Here is a 17,816-nt window from a genome sequence, read left to right as displayed (position 1 = left end):
GCATGTGCAGCTGGCACCTGGCAGAGCCGCAGCTGTAGCGGAAGATTGACATGACAAAATGTTCTTGTGAGGCAATTCATTATGGGTTTGGATTGGGCCAGACAATTTCTGGGCAACTTAAAAGTTGAAATACTTTGACCTTATGCGCAACCTTGAGTACTTTCCAGTCCTTTTTTTTTAAATGGTGCTTAGCGCACAGTGTTCTCACAGCTGCCCTTAGTCTAAAAATAATGCTGCAGCTTCTTGCTTAAGTCAATGTTAAGAGAGAAAGAAAAAGGGCCCTTGCACTTACCACATTCCGTAGTACTATTTGGACAGCCTCAAAGCTCTCAAAGATGACGAAGCCACAGTTCTGAAAAATGAACAGAGAAACATTTTAACAAGCAAGTCAGCGCTCACATTTCTTGCATATGGATGTCTCTACAGCAGCACATTAATATATTCAAAGCTTTGCGTAAACTTGAAGGCCTTGAATTGCTGGACGCACTGTGTGAAACAGCATGATGGCCAAAGTGACATTCATGCCCCCAAGCTACACCAAGGGCTTAGAAGCACCTTATGGGAGTTGCTAACAAAGACATTTAGAGCTGCTTGACAGTTGTGCTGATGTGATAGCTCTATGTCTACCACTGCAATGTCTGGCCAAAATGTCGGTAACTAGGAACAAGGAGGAAGGATTTGGTATGACCCCCTAATGTGCACTAAGATCACACATACAGGCACTACAGTTCGGCTCCAAGACTTGTCCTCGTGCTCTTTAGCCATGCCGGCTCTTGTGGCACAAAAATCCATAAATCATTGGCCCCTAACTCATGCAGCCTTTCATTTTGAAGCAGAAAGTTTCAGCCACTAAACTCTGGGTGAAAAAAAAATCCAGGTGTGTAGCCATTTACGGTTTTCAAATTATGCAAATTTTCTAGGTTTTACCTGAATATGTTCTATTATTACTAGGTGACAAATTGGTATGTCTGAAGGAAGGCAGATCGGTGGTTTTCTTAAAAGACAAGCTTCTTTAAAATACTCATCATAGTTCTAAAGGTAGAAGCTTAAACCTTCCCCATACCATTAAAAAAGAATTATCGCAACCACACAGTCATATTTAAAGTCGAACATGGCTCACTGAGGTAGCAGTAAAGAAGTTTAATTTTAATTGAATATCAAAACAAGATTTTAATGTGAATTGAAAAAAAAAAAAAAAACAAGAGTCCGAAAGCAGCTAGAGAGCTTCCGAAAGATGCTTATGAATTGCAACTGGTAATGATATAACACAGTAATGAAAGTTTGAGGAATGTGACATTAATTTTAGTAATGTTGCATGACTCACATTGGGAAAATAACTTGTCATTGTAATTAATCACATTTTTTAATGTAGTAATTTATTTTTTGCTTTCTGTAACTGCACAAGTCTGAACGGGACTGCTGCGCTAGCCGATACCTTCATGGTGTAATAGTGTATGGAAGTGTTTCATGCAAAAATTGTGAGAACACACAATATACATAAAATAACAAGAAAATGCATTACAAACAACACACAGCCACACAAAATTATATAGTGATGGCATACTGCTGCACTGCCTGCACCACGAACATGCACAGATCTTCCGATATCCAACATTTCATTTGGTGACCAACCACTACTTTTATTGCAACATTTCTACAGGTTGCACATCAAACTGAAAGCAAAACACTACTTTTATTGCAACATTTCTACAGGTTGCACATCATAGTGAAAGCAAAACACAAGTATATTTTTCCACTTATAATATGCTGCATGCATGTCAGCAGCTTTTACTTCATGGGATACATATCAGAAGCCCCCCTGCTTGTATCACTAATCTTCAACTCAAAACATCTATCTGAAGAACCATGCCTACTGCCTACCCACTCCACCGCTCTGACACAGCAACACAGTAGCTCCCTCACAGCACATTTCTCAGCAGTAATCACACGGATATAATGGACAACAGGCTTCTGTCCATCTGCAAGACTCGCGACGCAAATTACGCCATCATCAAAAGCTACAACGTTGTTGCTGGTGTAGTTACAAGATGATTACAGGTGCTACAGTACATCTATATAGAAGAGAGCATGCAGTATACAGAAGTGGAAAACTGGAAAATGGTTTAGGGTACTTATGGCACAAGTAAGACTGGCTTTTGGAGCTTAAACGAAATGTATGCTCTCAACATGTAGCTGTGCTTGAGAACAAGAATTCAGTCAGGAGTAATAATTTTCAACACTTCAAACAAAAATGTCAGCATTGAAAGCATCTACATTTGTCCCACTTCCTGCGAGTGCTTGAATATTCTAACTGTATTGCCTTTTCACTTTGACACCATTATTTCCCAAGAAATGAAAAATGCTGCCAGCCACTCCAATCATGTTAGAACACTGCTGTTTGGTCCTCTGAGATGATTTTTGCTATTTCTTGCTTCTGAACTTAAAAAAAATGGAGGAGGGGGGAGCTGATAGCAACTGTAAGGTGGGTATACCTGTATGAATGAAGGTGACTACAGATTTTGTTAGACACCATAAATTTTGACATGCTCAATTAGTCAAGACATCACGATGGCCCTGCCACTCACCCTATATACAACCCAAATTTCGACTCCACCTGCAAAACGGCATACTAACATGGCCACTGTGACAAAGAGCAGTGAAAGTCACTAGAGCAGTTCTGGGCAATCTAGTAGCTACTGCCCAACCTCGGAACAAACCATGTCAAGCCGACAAACTTGTGTTATGTTTACCATGCATGTTTGTGCGTTAAAGATGTTTGCATTCAATATGTTAGCACACTTCAGCATTCTCAAAGATATAATTTTCATCCACTATACTGTCACAGTGCTGAGCAATCCATTCTGCATTTTGAATACCTTCAAAGGTGCTGCGTGGCCAGGCCATTTTGAAATTTTAGGCCAAGCATTACAAAGATCAAGTGAACCTTTTACTAGCCCAATGTGAGCAATAAGTGGTTGTGATCCCACATAAAAAGCAAGTTACTTCCTATGCAGTACCCTGCGACCAGAAGCCCTCTTCACTGCTGGGTGCTGCATGCCTTAACTGTACCTCACACTACACCAATGAAAGCTGGCGACACTTCTTATCACAGCACGTCAATTTCACCACTCTGCGTGTTGTAGGGTTCCATTTTGAGAAATTTATTACAGAGATGTATGATCCTAAGAACGTTTTTGTCTTGCATTTTTTATGAATTAGCTATAGTACGTCAAATTATTTTTTAAACTGCCTTCAATTCGACATGTTTGTCAATTTTCTCATGCTGCAGAAAAAGATTATACACATGCAATTAAAAAAAACAGCATCCTAATCCACTGGCATAATCACTGCCATGGTTGACACTGAAAATTGATGTGCATGTTAGAATTACACAACAATGCTTTAGTCACCACACCTGATTATTACTAGCTCCAAACATGTCCCACATGAAGTATCTACTGGAAGAATTTCCATGTGGAAAGAGGTGCCATGTACATGTACCATGTATGCTAAGCTATCAGTGTGCAAACCTCCACATCCATCAAACACAGGCAAGGCACAATTCAACAGTAGAAAAAAGTCCACAGTGCTGATGCAGTTACTGACGAATGCTCGGCTAATGGCATGCTGACGAAAACAAAGTAGGAAGTGAATGAATGTGTGTTGTTCAGTGGCACAAGGGCCAGGTATGGCCAAAGAGTGCCATGCCAGCGTAGAGTGATGAATTCTGAGAAGTAGATGAGATGCAGCTGTAAAGGGGCCTAAAAATAGTCTCTCTGCAGTGCATAGAATCTACATGTAATAAGATTATGGCAATGACTAATGAGGTGTACTGTGAACATGAGAAGTGCATTGTGAAAGAATGGTACGATACACAAAATATATCAGATGCAAGGATTGACAAGAAGAACAAGTGCCTAAACAGAGCCTTTGAACTGCAAGGGCCTGAAGGCATGTGCTATATAAAACTAATATCACAGCTGCATCCTCTGGCAAGAGGATGTGCTACGACTTTATTGGGCTGATAACATGTAACACAACATCGTTAAAGAAGCCTAGCACTGCTTTGGTGTCAAAAAACAGCTTTGAACCAAAAAAAAAAAAACATCACTGCATGAAGCGGGATGTGCTGCCGGGATGCTAGAGGAAAATGTTCCTGTCAGCTTTGGCTTCCCGACACTCTAGGAGGATGTGGAGGACCGCCAGCCTCTCCCCACATCTACCACAGGTTGGAGGTTGATTTCCAGTAAGTCAAAAATTATGGGTGCCATGCGTGTCATATACTTAGTGGACAGAATAGGCATCAGTTCGCCATGTTTTCGATGCGGAGTGCCAGAAACCAAAGTGTGACTTAAGCAAGTGAACCTTATTCTTTGTTTCCACGCCCAACAAGCATTGCCAGTGGCTTTGCAGTTTCTTTCGTAAGAAAAGCTTCAGATCTGTGGCAGGGACAGCAGTGGCAGGAATAATAGCTTGCAGTGCAAGTATGCCTCTATGGTCAGGTATTCAGCATATCATGACACGCTGGTTATATATATATGCTCTACAAAGAACGGAATGGAGCTCAATAAGTTCAGGGTTTTTGTGTTCACAGAGAGACTTCAAGGCTTTTAAGATGCTTAGGGAGTTTCTAAACATAATTGTTTTTGAAGTTTTGATTTCCTTATATGCTTTACAGTCAACAATAGGGCATAGACCTCAGCTGTAAAGATACTTGTTTCTGGGAGCAGTACACCGGATTCCGAGAAGGATGGACCGACAGCTGCATAATATACCCCAGCATGCAACTTAGAAGCGTCTGCATAAAACTCTGTGCATGAGTGCTTCGACTGGAGTCTAAAAAATGCATTTAGATTTTGAACTGTAAAGTATGCTTTATAACTTTTAGAAAAGATATATTGCATTCTATCAGCGGCCACTCCCAAAGAGGTGGCAGCTCAGCTAGAGGCATTAAGCGATGTTCGAAGAGTGGGGCATCCATTAGAACGCTAAGCCAGGGTGTCTACCAAGTCGACATCTACAAATTCTCCGAGTTTTCCAGGTTTTCCCTAAGTGCCTTTGCAAAATTCCTTGAGTGACATGTCAAGACAGGCTGACACAGTGTCGCCAGATGCTGTCACTGTCTAGTAAGCATGTTAAAAAAAACGACTCAATGACAAATGACTCAAATGACAGTAAGGAGTAGTGTTTATATTATTCAAAATAATACAGAAGGGAGGGGTTAGTAAAATACACAGCGAATCAAAATATTTCCGAGAAAAGAAAGGTAAAGCCCACTGCAAATCGAGCCAAACATTTTCAAATACAAATAAAAAGATGCATACAGAGCATACAGAAGCAAATACTTTTGAATACAAGCTATTTTTATCAACTGATAGGAAGCTCATCGGGACGAGGCCCTAACTCTGTCACAAGATTCTCTCTCTGCAGCTGTAAAGTCAACTTCAACTGTCCCAACACTCTCAGCCTGTGCACAATGCCTCAGCGTTGCATTTCACTGCTTTGAAGAGCTTACTTTAATTTGGATGAGGTACACTTGCATCTAGGCGTTAGCCAACACTTTGCTTTTTGAGCTCAAGCTCCTTCAAAGAAGCGGTGGCACACTTCCTTTTTCATTAATTCCTCAATGCGTCGGTCCTTCCTGTTCTCGTCCTCCTTCTGCTGCGCTTTCACCCCATGGACCATTTGAAGCATCCTCTTGGTCAGTTGTACAGTCGAAGTCCCATTTTTGGGACTTCCTAGGAGTCGTCAAAATGTCAGAAAAATCGGGCAATCAGAAAAAAATGAATGTATGCCTTTTACTGCCCCACGGAGCTCAAATCATCACAGGCCAGTCTGAAAGAAAGCTCTGAAGGCCTGCCAGTAGACTTATTAGGCATACCGGTGCTTGTAATGCAACAGGAGACTGTGCATGCACACGTGTATGATTAAGAAATAAACACTCTGTCCAGTGACAATTGTCCCTTCCCACACTTGTTAAGCTTCACCGCATCACATTTCTGTATTGAGGTGAAGCTGACTTCCAGAAACAGGTATAATTCGATGCATTGTGCTTTCCATCCTTCAAAGTCATTGGCGAGTATAACAAGGGCTCAATCAATGCCTAACAGTGGCGAACATCGAAGTAGCACTGGTTCGAGGCGGCAAGATATTCAAAATGGTGGCGGTGGTGGCTTTGATTAATGCCATTTCGGAGCTGCGGTCATGGCAAGGAGTTGAGAAAATCACGACGGCGAAGGGTTCTTGTGTCCGAAATATCATATGTTCTTATGTATTGATTCTATAGGGCATGTGGTGGTGTGGCCAAGCTGTCCGAATTATCGGGCACGTCCCAAAAATTGGGCATCCGGAAAATCGGACGTTGCCTGTACACTGGCAAGTCTTCCAGTCTACGACACAGCGTCAAAGACTATTCATTACGATTCTTCTCTGTCACTCGAGCCAGCATTAGTGCGACTTTCGTTCCCTTTCAAAATTACAGCTAAATTTCCCTGATAGAAGCATAAATTCCAGAGTTTTCCCCGAGTATTTCCAGACTATTCAAAATCCCTGAGAATTCCCAGTTTTCCCTGTTGGTAGACACCCTGTAAGCTCCCTCACATGCAAAGAAAAAGGTGGTTTTACAGAGGGAGGATTACAAAAGTGTAGCACGTCACATCATTAAAGGGCGCCTCACCAGGCCCCATAGCAAATTTTGATTATATGCTGGAAGTTATCATGTGTCCTCTAGGGAGTGTTCTGCCGCAATTTTTTTTAAAAATCGGCTCATTAATAGCCAAGACAGCAATATTTCAATGCTGCGAACCCATGATTTCAGCAGGCAGGCTCCACTGTCAAGCAAGATGCTCTTTCCACTCACCCCGTCTAGCCTCCGCAAGCGAAATTCTTTCCCTGCGTTCTCCCATACCAGACCTCGAAGATTACGTGATGCATACGTCATGGGGCCCCGCCTTCATTTCTTTTTATCCTCACCCTTTTTGTTATTTTTTATACTCTTTTTTTTTTCGCCGCTGCACACTTCCACTGACAGTGTGGTGCGCAAGCTGTTGCGATTGTGTTGTTTCAACGCAGCGCACACTTTTGCGTGCTGTGCACGAGGACACATGACTAGTGGTATAATTCAGTGCTACACGAATACTGAGGCAGACAAGCGGATCGCAGAGCATGGTCACGCGCTAGAACACGGTAGAAAATGGCATAGTTTCGGTACCAGCCCACGTGACTGCATTACCGTAGAAACAAGCAGATGAAGGGGAAGTGCATCTCTCTTGCTTCGCGGGGGGGGGGGGCACACACTCAGACATTTTGTGTGTTTGATTATTCCTCTAAACTTAAATTTGTATATACGAGCAACAGATCACACAAATAACAGATGTTCCCTTGAATAATTCTTGAATTCGCGTGTCTCTATGATTGACGTCACACTGCGAACATGAGTACGTAGGTGCAGGGACACGTGTACGTCACCGTAGGGCATGGAGCGGTCGCCGTGAAGGGAAAACGGAGTTCAGATTGAAATTTCGAACCTTTCCGTAGTGCACAGAGATATAATACTTTTCAAACACGATCTTTAACGTGCATTGTATGCTCTGCGCTTGTCAGCTCAAAATGGCCAGACCTGGTGAGGGGCCTTTTAAGAGTTCTACTTTTTCATTGAACAGTGGCACATACCTAGTTACCAAACTGCACCAAAGAAGTTCACTAAAGAACTACACATACCCAGTGACCAAAGTTGCATCAAAGAGGTTAACTAGAGACCAGCGCAGACTGAGTAGCACATACTAAGTACTCTAAGTTGGCATCATTTCTTCGAACAGCAGTAGCTATCTAGTCCCATATCTATGGTGACCTATGTCTGTGTGAAAGCGGTTTGTTGAAGAGCGGCAGGCATGCACACACTGCCACATACTTAATGACTGAAGTTGGTCAGAGGGCTCCCTTTCAGACCAACAAGATCACAAATAATGACCTTATATTCTAAACTAGCTGCTTGTGCAAAAATGGTAATATGGGCAACGAGGCTTTTTCAGGCATATGTTGTCAGCAGCAGTCAAGCAGACGTCTGGACAGCAGGCATCTGTCCATCTGCAAGACCTCAGACGCAAATTACCTCATCATCAAAAGCCAGGTGTTGCCAGTGCGAAGTGGGTGGAAAGCAAGCTAACTGAACAGCAATTAAATAAACTGAAAAAAAAAAATTATGGGGTTTTACTTGCCAAAACCACTTTTTCATTATGAGGCACGCCGTAGTGTGGGACTACGGAAATTTCGACCACCTGGGGTTCTTTAACGTGCACCTAAATCAAAGTACACGGGTGTTTTCGCATTCTGCCCCAATCGAAATGCAGCTGCCGTGACCAGGATTCGAAACCACGACCTCGTGTTCAGCAGCCCAACACCATATCCACTGAGCCACCACAGCTGGTATAAACAAACTGAAATAACAAACATTGAGCAAAGTAAAAAAGGCTAATCCTACACTACGTTGGATAGGACTCTAAATTTGACTTTACATCAACTACATTTGGAAGTGCGCAAGACACAGTGACCCCCGCTAGATCATGTCACCGTGCAACGTCAACATTGCCTGCCAGTGATCAACAGCAAAGAACCACAGACTATTAATGGCAGCTTGGAAGTGGTGTGCATGTCAGCAGGTAACCAGATAACAATTTACAAGGATGCTATATTTCTTCGCCCCCCCCCCCCCCCCCCGCGCCATATCTCCGTGTATATAAGCGCGTTCTTTGACAGTATTAAACAGTTGGTAGTTTGCGCTACGTCCGTCCACGTTCTGTCCTTCACTCAATATCGTCTGTGTAAAACTGAGCGCAATATAACCATGAACGTTCATCAACTAGCCCCCTTCATTGCTTCACTAAGTGCTGTAGTATGTATGCTTAGGTTTGTCCACCGTCCGTCTTCCCATTTTCTGCGTTTGTTCTATCAGTATGGAAGTGCTGACTGCGACAACATGCCAAGTGTTCATCACGATGCCGCAATTAAAAAGAAAGTGATCACACGTGCGGAGACTGGCGGGAATCAGCCACATCATGGGCATTCGGAGTTTTCAAAACTTGGGTGCGGGACTGGCACAAACAGGAGAGGAGTTATACTCCGGTGGCCGCGGTGTAGGGCATGGCCACGCGGCCCCTATCTTGAAAGCGATCTGCGATGGAGACAGTCTACGCCTCTAAAAGCACCGCGCTGTGTTCTCGTAGCTTAGTTCACGTTGAAGCGAGAGGGCACACAAAGGTTAATTCACTTGCTCCTGCTACCACACTTTCTCACTCCAGCGTTTTGATAAAAAGTTTTTGCGGTCATTGATTGAGATGTGTTCATGTTTGCTTGTGTGCACGTGACATCACACTTGTTTATGCTGCTGTACCAAATGTAGTCTCTCGTTTCGTGTTTGACGCAAAGGTAAACAGTGCATGGAATGTGTCAGCCCGACAGGTACAGACACTCCCATCTTAGCGACTGTGACCGGCAGCCTTCGAGAACGAAGTACAGATGCTGGCACAGTAGTTGATATCAAATCACCATAGGACCGTGACTGAACAAATGGAGCAGTTTCCTTCATTGTAACTGCTTGTTTTTAAATTCAGATCCGCTGGCAGCGGGTGCACAAACTCAACGGCGCCAGGTCTAACCTTAGCTGAACAGGATCAACAATGGCTCAAACGTCTTGTGAGAGGCTTGAGAGGGTTAAAGCTTGTGCATTTCAACTTGGTAGGCATGTTTTGACTCCCTTTGAATGCTATTAATTATATATACAAGCAAAGAAGCTGCGGCTATCACATTGTCAGTTCGACAGCTGATTTCATCACTGGCGCCGACAAGAAAGCCTGTCGCAGTACAACTTGAGCTCATTGGTTGCGTCATTGTCGGTCTGATATGACAAAATAGTCTCAGCGACATACTGTGCTGAATAGTTGGCCAATCATTGACGTCCAAAAACTGCGTGCGCATAAAAATAGACTACGACCCTAAATCTATGTTACCATATCGCCATCGGCATTTCAAGATGTCTGTCTTGTACGCGCTTTGAGCCTAGCTGCCGTAGCTTTCTCCATGCGCTGTAGTATTCGTTTTTAGGTTTGTCCATTGTCTGTCTCCCCATTTTCTGTGTTTGCTCTATGAGCATGGAAGTGCCGACTGCGAAGACACGCCAAGTATTCACAATGTCGCAATTAAAAGGAAAGTGATCCTGTGTGCGGAGATGGGTGGAAATCAGCTGTATTACGGGCGTTCGGAGTTCCCGAAACTTGCATGCGGGACTGGCGCAAACAGGAGAGGCGTTCTATTCTGGCGGCTGCTGCGTAGGCATGGCTGTGCGGCCCGTATCTTGAAAGCGATCTGCAATATAGAGACAGTCTACGCATCTAGGCGCACAGCACTGTGTTCTAGTCACTTAGTTCATGAAGCGAAAGGCCACATAGAGGTCAATTTGCACGCTTCTGCTACCGCACCTCCTCACTCAAGCATTCTCATAAAAAGTTTCCACGGTCATTGAGTCAGACGTGTTAATGTTTGCTTGCGCGCGCATGACACCATGCTTGTTATAATTTAGTTAGGAAGCGAATGTTTAAACCTTTGAGGGTCAATGACGTAAATATACGGTGCCGCGAACAAGTCCAAAAATGGTCGATCCCGTATACTTACGGTGGCGTCTGTACGTTTAAAGAGCGTGCCAATTTCCTAACTTTCTCTTTTCTGTCATGTGCTGCCACTATGTGGGAATACACGGAATTTTTTTCGCACACATCCCTTTCTAGGTTTTCGTTGCATAGTTTGTTTTAGAGCTAGTTTGCTCCTGCACGTCTATATACAACCGCTCGGCATTGGCGCACGGGCGGGCGGGCGGCAGTTTGGGTATTGTTCCGTGCGCGGTTTCGGCTTCTTGCGCTTGCAACCGATGCCTATCTCGTTACTAATCACTCAAATGGCGACCGCATATTTCTCGCTCGTTTAGTGCTCACAGGGGTGCGCATAGGAAGGATGCCGCCATGCATGCATTTCCGGTGTTTTTTTTTTTTTTTGACACTCGCAAAAACTAATTGCCTCTGGTTGGTAACAAGATGAAGATTAGCAGAAGTTTGTCACACATGCTTTTTTGACAGGCACACAACCACACACGTTTTCTTGAGTGCGCGCACCTACGCAGTTCGATTATGCTATGGATGTACATATTAGTGTAAGAGCAGGAACATTTGAGTCTTGCCAATTATTCTCGTGTGCGCATTTTCAGGCCTTGAACTACGTGTATAAAGCTGCATCAAATTTTTAATTCTTATAAGTTTATTTCCTTTTTTATTGTTGTTATTCATGAATGAAGAGTACATTTATACTAATGCAAAACATTTTTTTTCCCTTTACGGTCACCCTAGAAAAATTGCAGTAAAATTTTTCAAAATAAGTCCCTAAAAAGAATTGGAATCTGCAATAAAAAAAAAAAAATCGACCCTGGGCAGCTGCATATGGCAAAAAAAAAAAAAGACTCTCAAAGGGTTAAATGTTTATACGGCCGATAAAAGCACTATCCTTACTTTTTGTATAGCTGCCTACTAATTTGCTATCGCCATCGATGCTTCACCTTTCGGGCGAAACTACGGCTTTTTTTTCATTAATCGCAACTTTAGTGTATTGGGAGTAAATGTTTTTCCAAACGAGAGAAAGTAGTATTTCTGTACGAAATAATGAGGTGTGCAGTACTGTAAAGGATTTTTCTTTTTTTTTTATGTCACGGCAAATCAGTGCACGTTACAATCGAGGGCACATTAGAATCTAGTAAATACGGTATTCAAACATCACCTTTTCTTTACCTTGTCTTGAACGAATGTGTATATGACGGCAACCGAAGTTTCAAATGTCGAAAGTTGTCTGGCTCGATTTTTCTGATGTGACCCACGCGCAGGGTGTCCTTAAAAATGGCAGACATGAGGAAAGTTCGTGCAACTAAGTTTGTTCTCCACATTCTCATTTTCGCTGGTGAGATAGTCTTTCAGCTTCCCGAGAGCCACACAGCCTCTGCGAGTAGATTTGTACAAGCCACACAGCCTCTGCGAGTAGATTGTACAGTGCAAAATTATAACCTTGGTTGCCGACGCCCGCCAAAGAAGTGCTGGTTAGGCCTAAAAGTTGAGGCAGGTGTGGCAATGGGTAGCAAACCACCGAGGAAAGTTTGGCGCGCATCAGCGATCATGCCCGAGATCATGCGTACAGGTTAAAAATGATAAGTGGCGAGCGTGCCTAGCAAGTTTGTCTCTGCACTTACAGGACTGAAGGAGTTATCTCGCATGCAGGCGGAAAGCACCGAGCTGGAATGATATTCTTCAGTCTTCACTTTCGGAAGTACTACAATTGAACGTCACAATAACAAAATCGACGAGGAACGACAAAAAAAAAAAAGCTTTCCTGAGAATTTCGATGTTGGGAAATGAACAGTACAGATAGGTAATGCGTTGCAGAATGAAACATTACAGTCAAAATTCCGTTAGCCCACATTGGCAAGCTTTGCTTGAAGATACAGAACCGCATTGCCGGCAGTACAATGTGTGCTGCATGCGTCGATCAGCAGTGGCAGCACTGCCGTGGAGCAGTGTTCTCTGTCAATTGCTTTTGGAGATACTATCACTTTTGCAAGATCTTGCATAACTCGGCACCAGACGCAGAGCATCAGCGCTCCACGCATTGTTGGAATCTCAGTGCTGACACCCGTTATTGCAATCACACCGCTGGCACGAGTTGTTGCAAATGGGTCGCAAGCCCCAAGGGTAGCGTTGGCCTGGCGGCCTGGGGCACAACTGGAAGCACCCGAAGGTCCTGGTAAAGCAAGTCGACTGCTAACAGAACAACTTGTTTATTCTAGCATCGCAAAAGAGCGGCCGGTCAGGTCGACCGAAGTGGAGAGACGGGCGAGCACGTTACTCAACAGAAGAAATCGGAGCCTCTCTCTTGGCGTCCGGGGGCAGCTGCTTTTATACTCTCGGAGGTCACGGGATGAGGCCACGTGACGGCGGGGCACGGACAAGCTGAGAGACATGAGACGAGTGTAGCGACTCATCCGCCGGGCCGGCGCCGGTCAGACTTCGCTTCACACTTGGGGAGCTCCTCTCCCTGGCTGCCGCGCTTTGACAAGCGTGGGCACACACACACACACGCACACACGTGGCACTGAAACATGCCTGGACGCGCTTGGCGGGGAGGCGTTGCGGCAGCTCCGAACGGGCCAAAATGCCCACCGCTTTGAACGAAGCCCCGGCGTACGTTGCATCCGCGCCGGCTATACCGCGCATCGTAGGCGAAACGTAACAGCATGCAGCAGCATTTCTGCAGCACACGCTGTCACCCGTAAGCACCGACATGTGCGGTGCCAAGGGCAAAAGTGATCGTATCTTGTATACCCGAAGGCGGTCGATCGAGATTATGGCCACCTCACACAAACCTACACCCGGTGCCGAATCCACAAGCGATGCCTGTCGAGTGGCACCAAAACCAGCATTCTTGAAGCAAGGGGTGCGTATTCCCAAACTATCGCTCAATCATGGCCCGACGCGTGGTAATCCATGCTGCAACTCCCATCTCAAGCGCCATAAACAATTCTACGTCGGTGGAACGTGGATTTCTTTGTTTTTGTTGCATTTTTCTTACCGAGGCGCACATTACGCACTGCACTCGGTGTACAAAAACCGTCGTCGCATGTCAATAGTAACATGTGTGCCGCTTCAAACGGGCAATCAACAAACAAGATGGCAGCCAAGAAGTGTTTCCAGCGCATCCGATTGCTTTGGGCACTTGAATGCTTTTGCAAACATAAATGGCGGCTCCAATGCAAGTGTAATGTGGTGGTATTTCATGCAATTTTAGTGCAAAGCAAATGCATTTGAGCACATTTTGGAGCCTGCTAGCCTTGCGCGAGTAGGTAATATGCTGGGTCAATTTTCGCCAAATTTCGTTGATGTGGGATTGTAGCAAAGGAACATTTCTTTGTCAAGAGGTACGAAATGCATTGAATCCTATGAGCGTTTGCCAGGGATATGAAAATACTTGGTTGTCGCAGGTTTCAACTGTATCCCCTCCACAAGACAATGTGACTCAGCACTAGATGCATTAGCGTATACAGCAGAGAGCATTTCTGCCACTGTGCCAAGAACACTGTCAGCCGTGTACTTCGAAAGCGGCCAGTGCCGAGTCACATTAAATCTCACGAAGGTGATGGTATCTCCAAAAGTTATCGTCCGAAAATATTGCGACAGAGGCTAACCATCTAAACTGTTGGCATCGTGTAATTAAGGTCAGACTTCGCATCATCGTCTACATCGCGATGGGCGAACGTGAAACGCTCCTGTGGCCTCCACCATCGCGGAACTTCAAGCAGACGGAAGAACACTGAACTAAAGCCTGTAAACAAATTTTCTGTGCTGCTGGGTTGTAAAAGTGTTGACATTGCATTACAGCATGAAGATATCTTAATAACAATACCTGAAATCTACACTGAATCCAGGGATGAAACTGTTCCATTCATTGCAAGTGAAATGGCATTCTTTTTAAATATCAGTCAACATGAGCAGGGTGTCTACTAAGTTGACATTTCCAAATTCCCTGAGATTTCCAGGTTTTCCCTGAGTGCCTTTGCAAGATTCCCTGAGTGACGCAGAACTATGTTTTATGCTGAGACGGGCTGAAACCATGTCGCCCGATGCTGTCACTCTCTAGTAAGCATGTGACAAAACTAAAAAAAAAAAATGACTTGATCCAGTTTAATACTAAGGAGAGAATAGAAGGGAGGGGTTAGTAAAATGGACAGAAAATAAGATGTTTTCGAAAAAAATTGCAGATAGAGTAGGACATTCTCAAATACGACTAAAAAGGAGATGCATAATGAAGCAAATATTTTCAAATACAGTCGCCGACCGATTTTCCGGACTCCTAAAATTTGGACATGCCCGATTATTCGGTCATCTTCGCGGCACCGCCATTCTCCCCATAGACCATAATGTATAACAACTGCTGAAAGGTCGGACACGTTGCAACCTCTCGTCTGATTTTTCGGACACTCCATGAGCCAACTCGATTGAGAGCATCATGCACGGCGCATAGTTCGACTTGCTGAACGCCATTTTTGTTTTGAACAGAGCCTCCTTGCTGCCCCACGAAGTGGCGCTACTGGAAATTCCCGCTCATCATCATCGTTTTTGCCTGGTTCGATAGAGTGGCTCTACAGTAGTTCCGGTTTCAGCTTAGTAAGCCATGTCAAGACAATCCAGCAGCTGATTTGTTTCTTCGTGCACGACGCTGCGAGCAGGCCACGTTTTTCGTTTGTGCGACTGGCGTCGGCGCGGTGGTGTTTGCTTTGTGCGCTGTGTTGAGGTTTCGGTGATCCAACGCGGTGTACGGAAACATCGCGTCAAGTGTCTAATGGCGCCGACAGTGCCCGCGCAGACTTCACTGGGGAATGCCGGCAAGCGGGTGCCGGGAGGCCTAAGATTTGTCGCCTTCTGTTGTGCTCCCTACCGACGCGGAAAATGTTCTGCCGAGACCTGCGCAGTGGTTGCATTGCGATTCCGGACACCGTCTCATTTGACAGTTTCACAGGTGCTGACACTGCTGTACTGACATGCGCAAAACTCGAGATATTCGTCAGGTTTCTGCTGCACCGCCGGACGATGACTCTGAGTCGGAAGATGACGCACCATGTGCTACGCTGCCGTCGCATGCAGAGCGTGCACAAACAGTGACTGTGCTTTCAGCCGCCTATAGTGACCATACGAACCTCTCCGAGATTCAGGCTTATCTGATTGCGCGTAAACGGAACAGCGTGCAACGGCGCATTCACGATTTCTTCCAAGTCTACTGCCGAGCCTGAAGAGCGTGGAAATAAAGGATTTCATTTTTTTTTCTTAATCTGCTTTTTCGGACACCTGTTTATTCGGACATTTCCGCGGTCCCCGTGAGGTCCGAATAAACGGTCGGCGACTGTATGAGCAATTTCTGTCAACTGATAGCAAGCTTAGTGGTATGAGGCCCGAACTTTCTCACAATTGAGATTCTCTCTCAACAGCTTGTATGTCAACCTCAACTGTCCTGAAATACTATCAGTCCGCGCACGATGTCTCAGTGTTGTGTTTCACTGCTTTAAAGAGTTTATTTTCGTTTGGATGAGAGACAATTGCATCTCGGCATCAGCCAACCTATTGTTTTTTTGAGCTCAAGCTCCTTTAAAACGGTGGCAGCACGCTTCCTTTCCTGTTCATTCGTCAATACGCAGGTCCTTTCTGTTCTCGTCCTCCTTCCGTCGCTCGTTTGCCCCACTGACCATAGTGAAGCATCTTTTTGGTCAGTCGTATAGTCAACGTCTGATTTTTCGAACTCCCTGAGGACCGAGAAAACGTCCGAAAAATCGGCAAGTTGGAAAAGAATGCAGGTTTTTTACTGCCCTTAAAGTACTCAAACCACCACGGGCACATTCGAAAAAGCTCTGAAGGCCTGTCGGTACACGTATTAGTCATATCAGTGCTCGGACTGTGACAGGAGAGACCGGGTGCACGCGTGTATAATTAAGGAATATACATACTGTGTCTCATCGCAATAGCCTCTTCACACGCTTGTTATGCTTCACCGCAATACTTATGCGTATGCTTCACGAAGGAACATTTTTGTACAGAGGCGAAGCTGACTTTCGGAAACCGGCATTATGCAAAGCACCGTTTCTTCCGAGCTTTGAAGCCAATCGTGAGGACCACAAATGCGGAGTCGGTGCCATTGCTGACAGCGGCGAATTCATTCAATGAAAAACACTGCACCCAACAGCAAGAAGCTTAATAGCGAATGTCAAAGCAGCTAGGCCTAGCGTTGCCGCAGGATCTGCATGCGAGAGAGCCGGTTCGAGGCGGCGAGGTAATCAAAACGGCCACGGTGGTGGCTTCGATTAATGCCATTTCGGACCGGCGGTCCCGGCAAAAAACTCTGGAATATCGTAAGGCAAAAGGTTCTTGCATCCGAAATTTCAGACTTTCTGATACATTGACTCTATAGGGTACGTAGTGGTACTGCGAAGCCGTCCGAAAAGTCGGTCGTTCACTGTACACTGGCAACTCCTCCAGCCGTCGATGGGGCATCAAAGATGATTCGTTAAGATTCCTGTCTGTTACTCGAGACAGCATTACCACGACTTTCGTTCCCTTTCAATAAAATTAGAGCTCATTTTCCCTAATAGAAGCACGAATTCCCTGAGTGTTCCCCGAGTTTTCCCAGAGTTTTCCAGGCTACTGAATATCCTTGAGAATTCCCGGTTTTCCCGGTTGGTAGACACCCTGATGAGGCACTTGGGTCAAGGTTCTATGCAAATACTGCTATTCAAACTGTTCGCTTCAGAATTACTCAAAATTTTGTTGTCATTCGCTCAAACATCGCCTTGAAAAAAAAAAAATTGATATTCACACAAGCCCACAAATATTTACTCCAACATTTACTCCAAATATTTACTCCAACTCTACAGGCTCCAACTGGTTTTCGGGATCTGGCGGAAACCAAAAAAATAGTCCGAAAAATTGAACAGTTCGAAAAAGTGAAGCCAAGAAAATTTATTAGGCTGAGTGGCTTAAAAAAAAAAAAAATCTGATTATGCCCTGCCTTATAGAACGCTTGAAAGTGATCCGATTTGCTTTTATTTAGGCTAGAGTGACGTCTCCACATACACTGACCAGTGTCACCGCGTGGCAATCTCTGCCACAGATGGTTGTGGCGGCCATCATTGTCGTCTTCTGAGCAGCTTTCTGGCTGCAGGACAAGTTGGCGCTCAATTTCATCATCCG

At 44.8% G+C, this 17,816-nt stretch overlaps 1 protein-coding gene across 6 annotated transcripts in view; it reads right to left on the bottom strand.

Annotated features, from left to right (window-relative positions):
• The window catches only part of rin (ras GTPase-activating protein-binding protein 2), a 99,527-nt gene that overhangs the window by 20,591 nt on the left and 61,120 nt on the right, over positions 1-17,816 (bottom strand). For all 6 annotated transcript variants that reach the window (XM_065455071.1, XM_065455068.1, XM_065455072.1 and 3 more), the window contains exon 7: positions 293-352. In XM_065455071.1, the coding sequence (XP_065311143.1) occupies positions 293-352 (60 nt within the window). The remainder of the gene's footprint in view (positions 1-292; positions 353-17,816) is intronic.

Source organism: Dermacentor albipictus, chromosome 1, assembly GCF_038994185.2.
Source record: "Dermacentor albipictus isolate Rhodes 1998 colony chromosome 1, USDA_Dalb.pri_finalv2, whole genome shotgun sequence".
Taxonomy (NCBI): Eukaryota; Metazoa; Arthropoda; class Arachnida; order Ixodida; family Ixodidae; genus Dermacentor; species Dermacentor albipictus.
The sequence above is the reverse complement of the archived record's forward strand: the minus strand, read 5'-3'. Positions and strand labels throughout refer to the sequence as shown.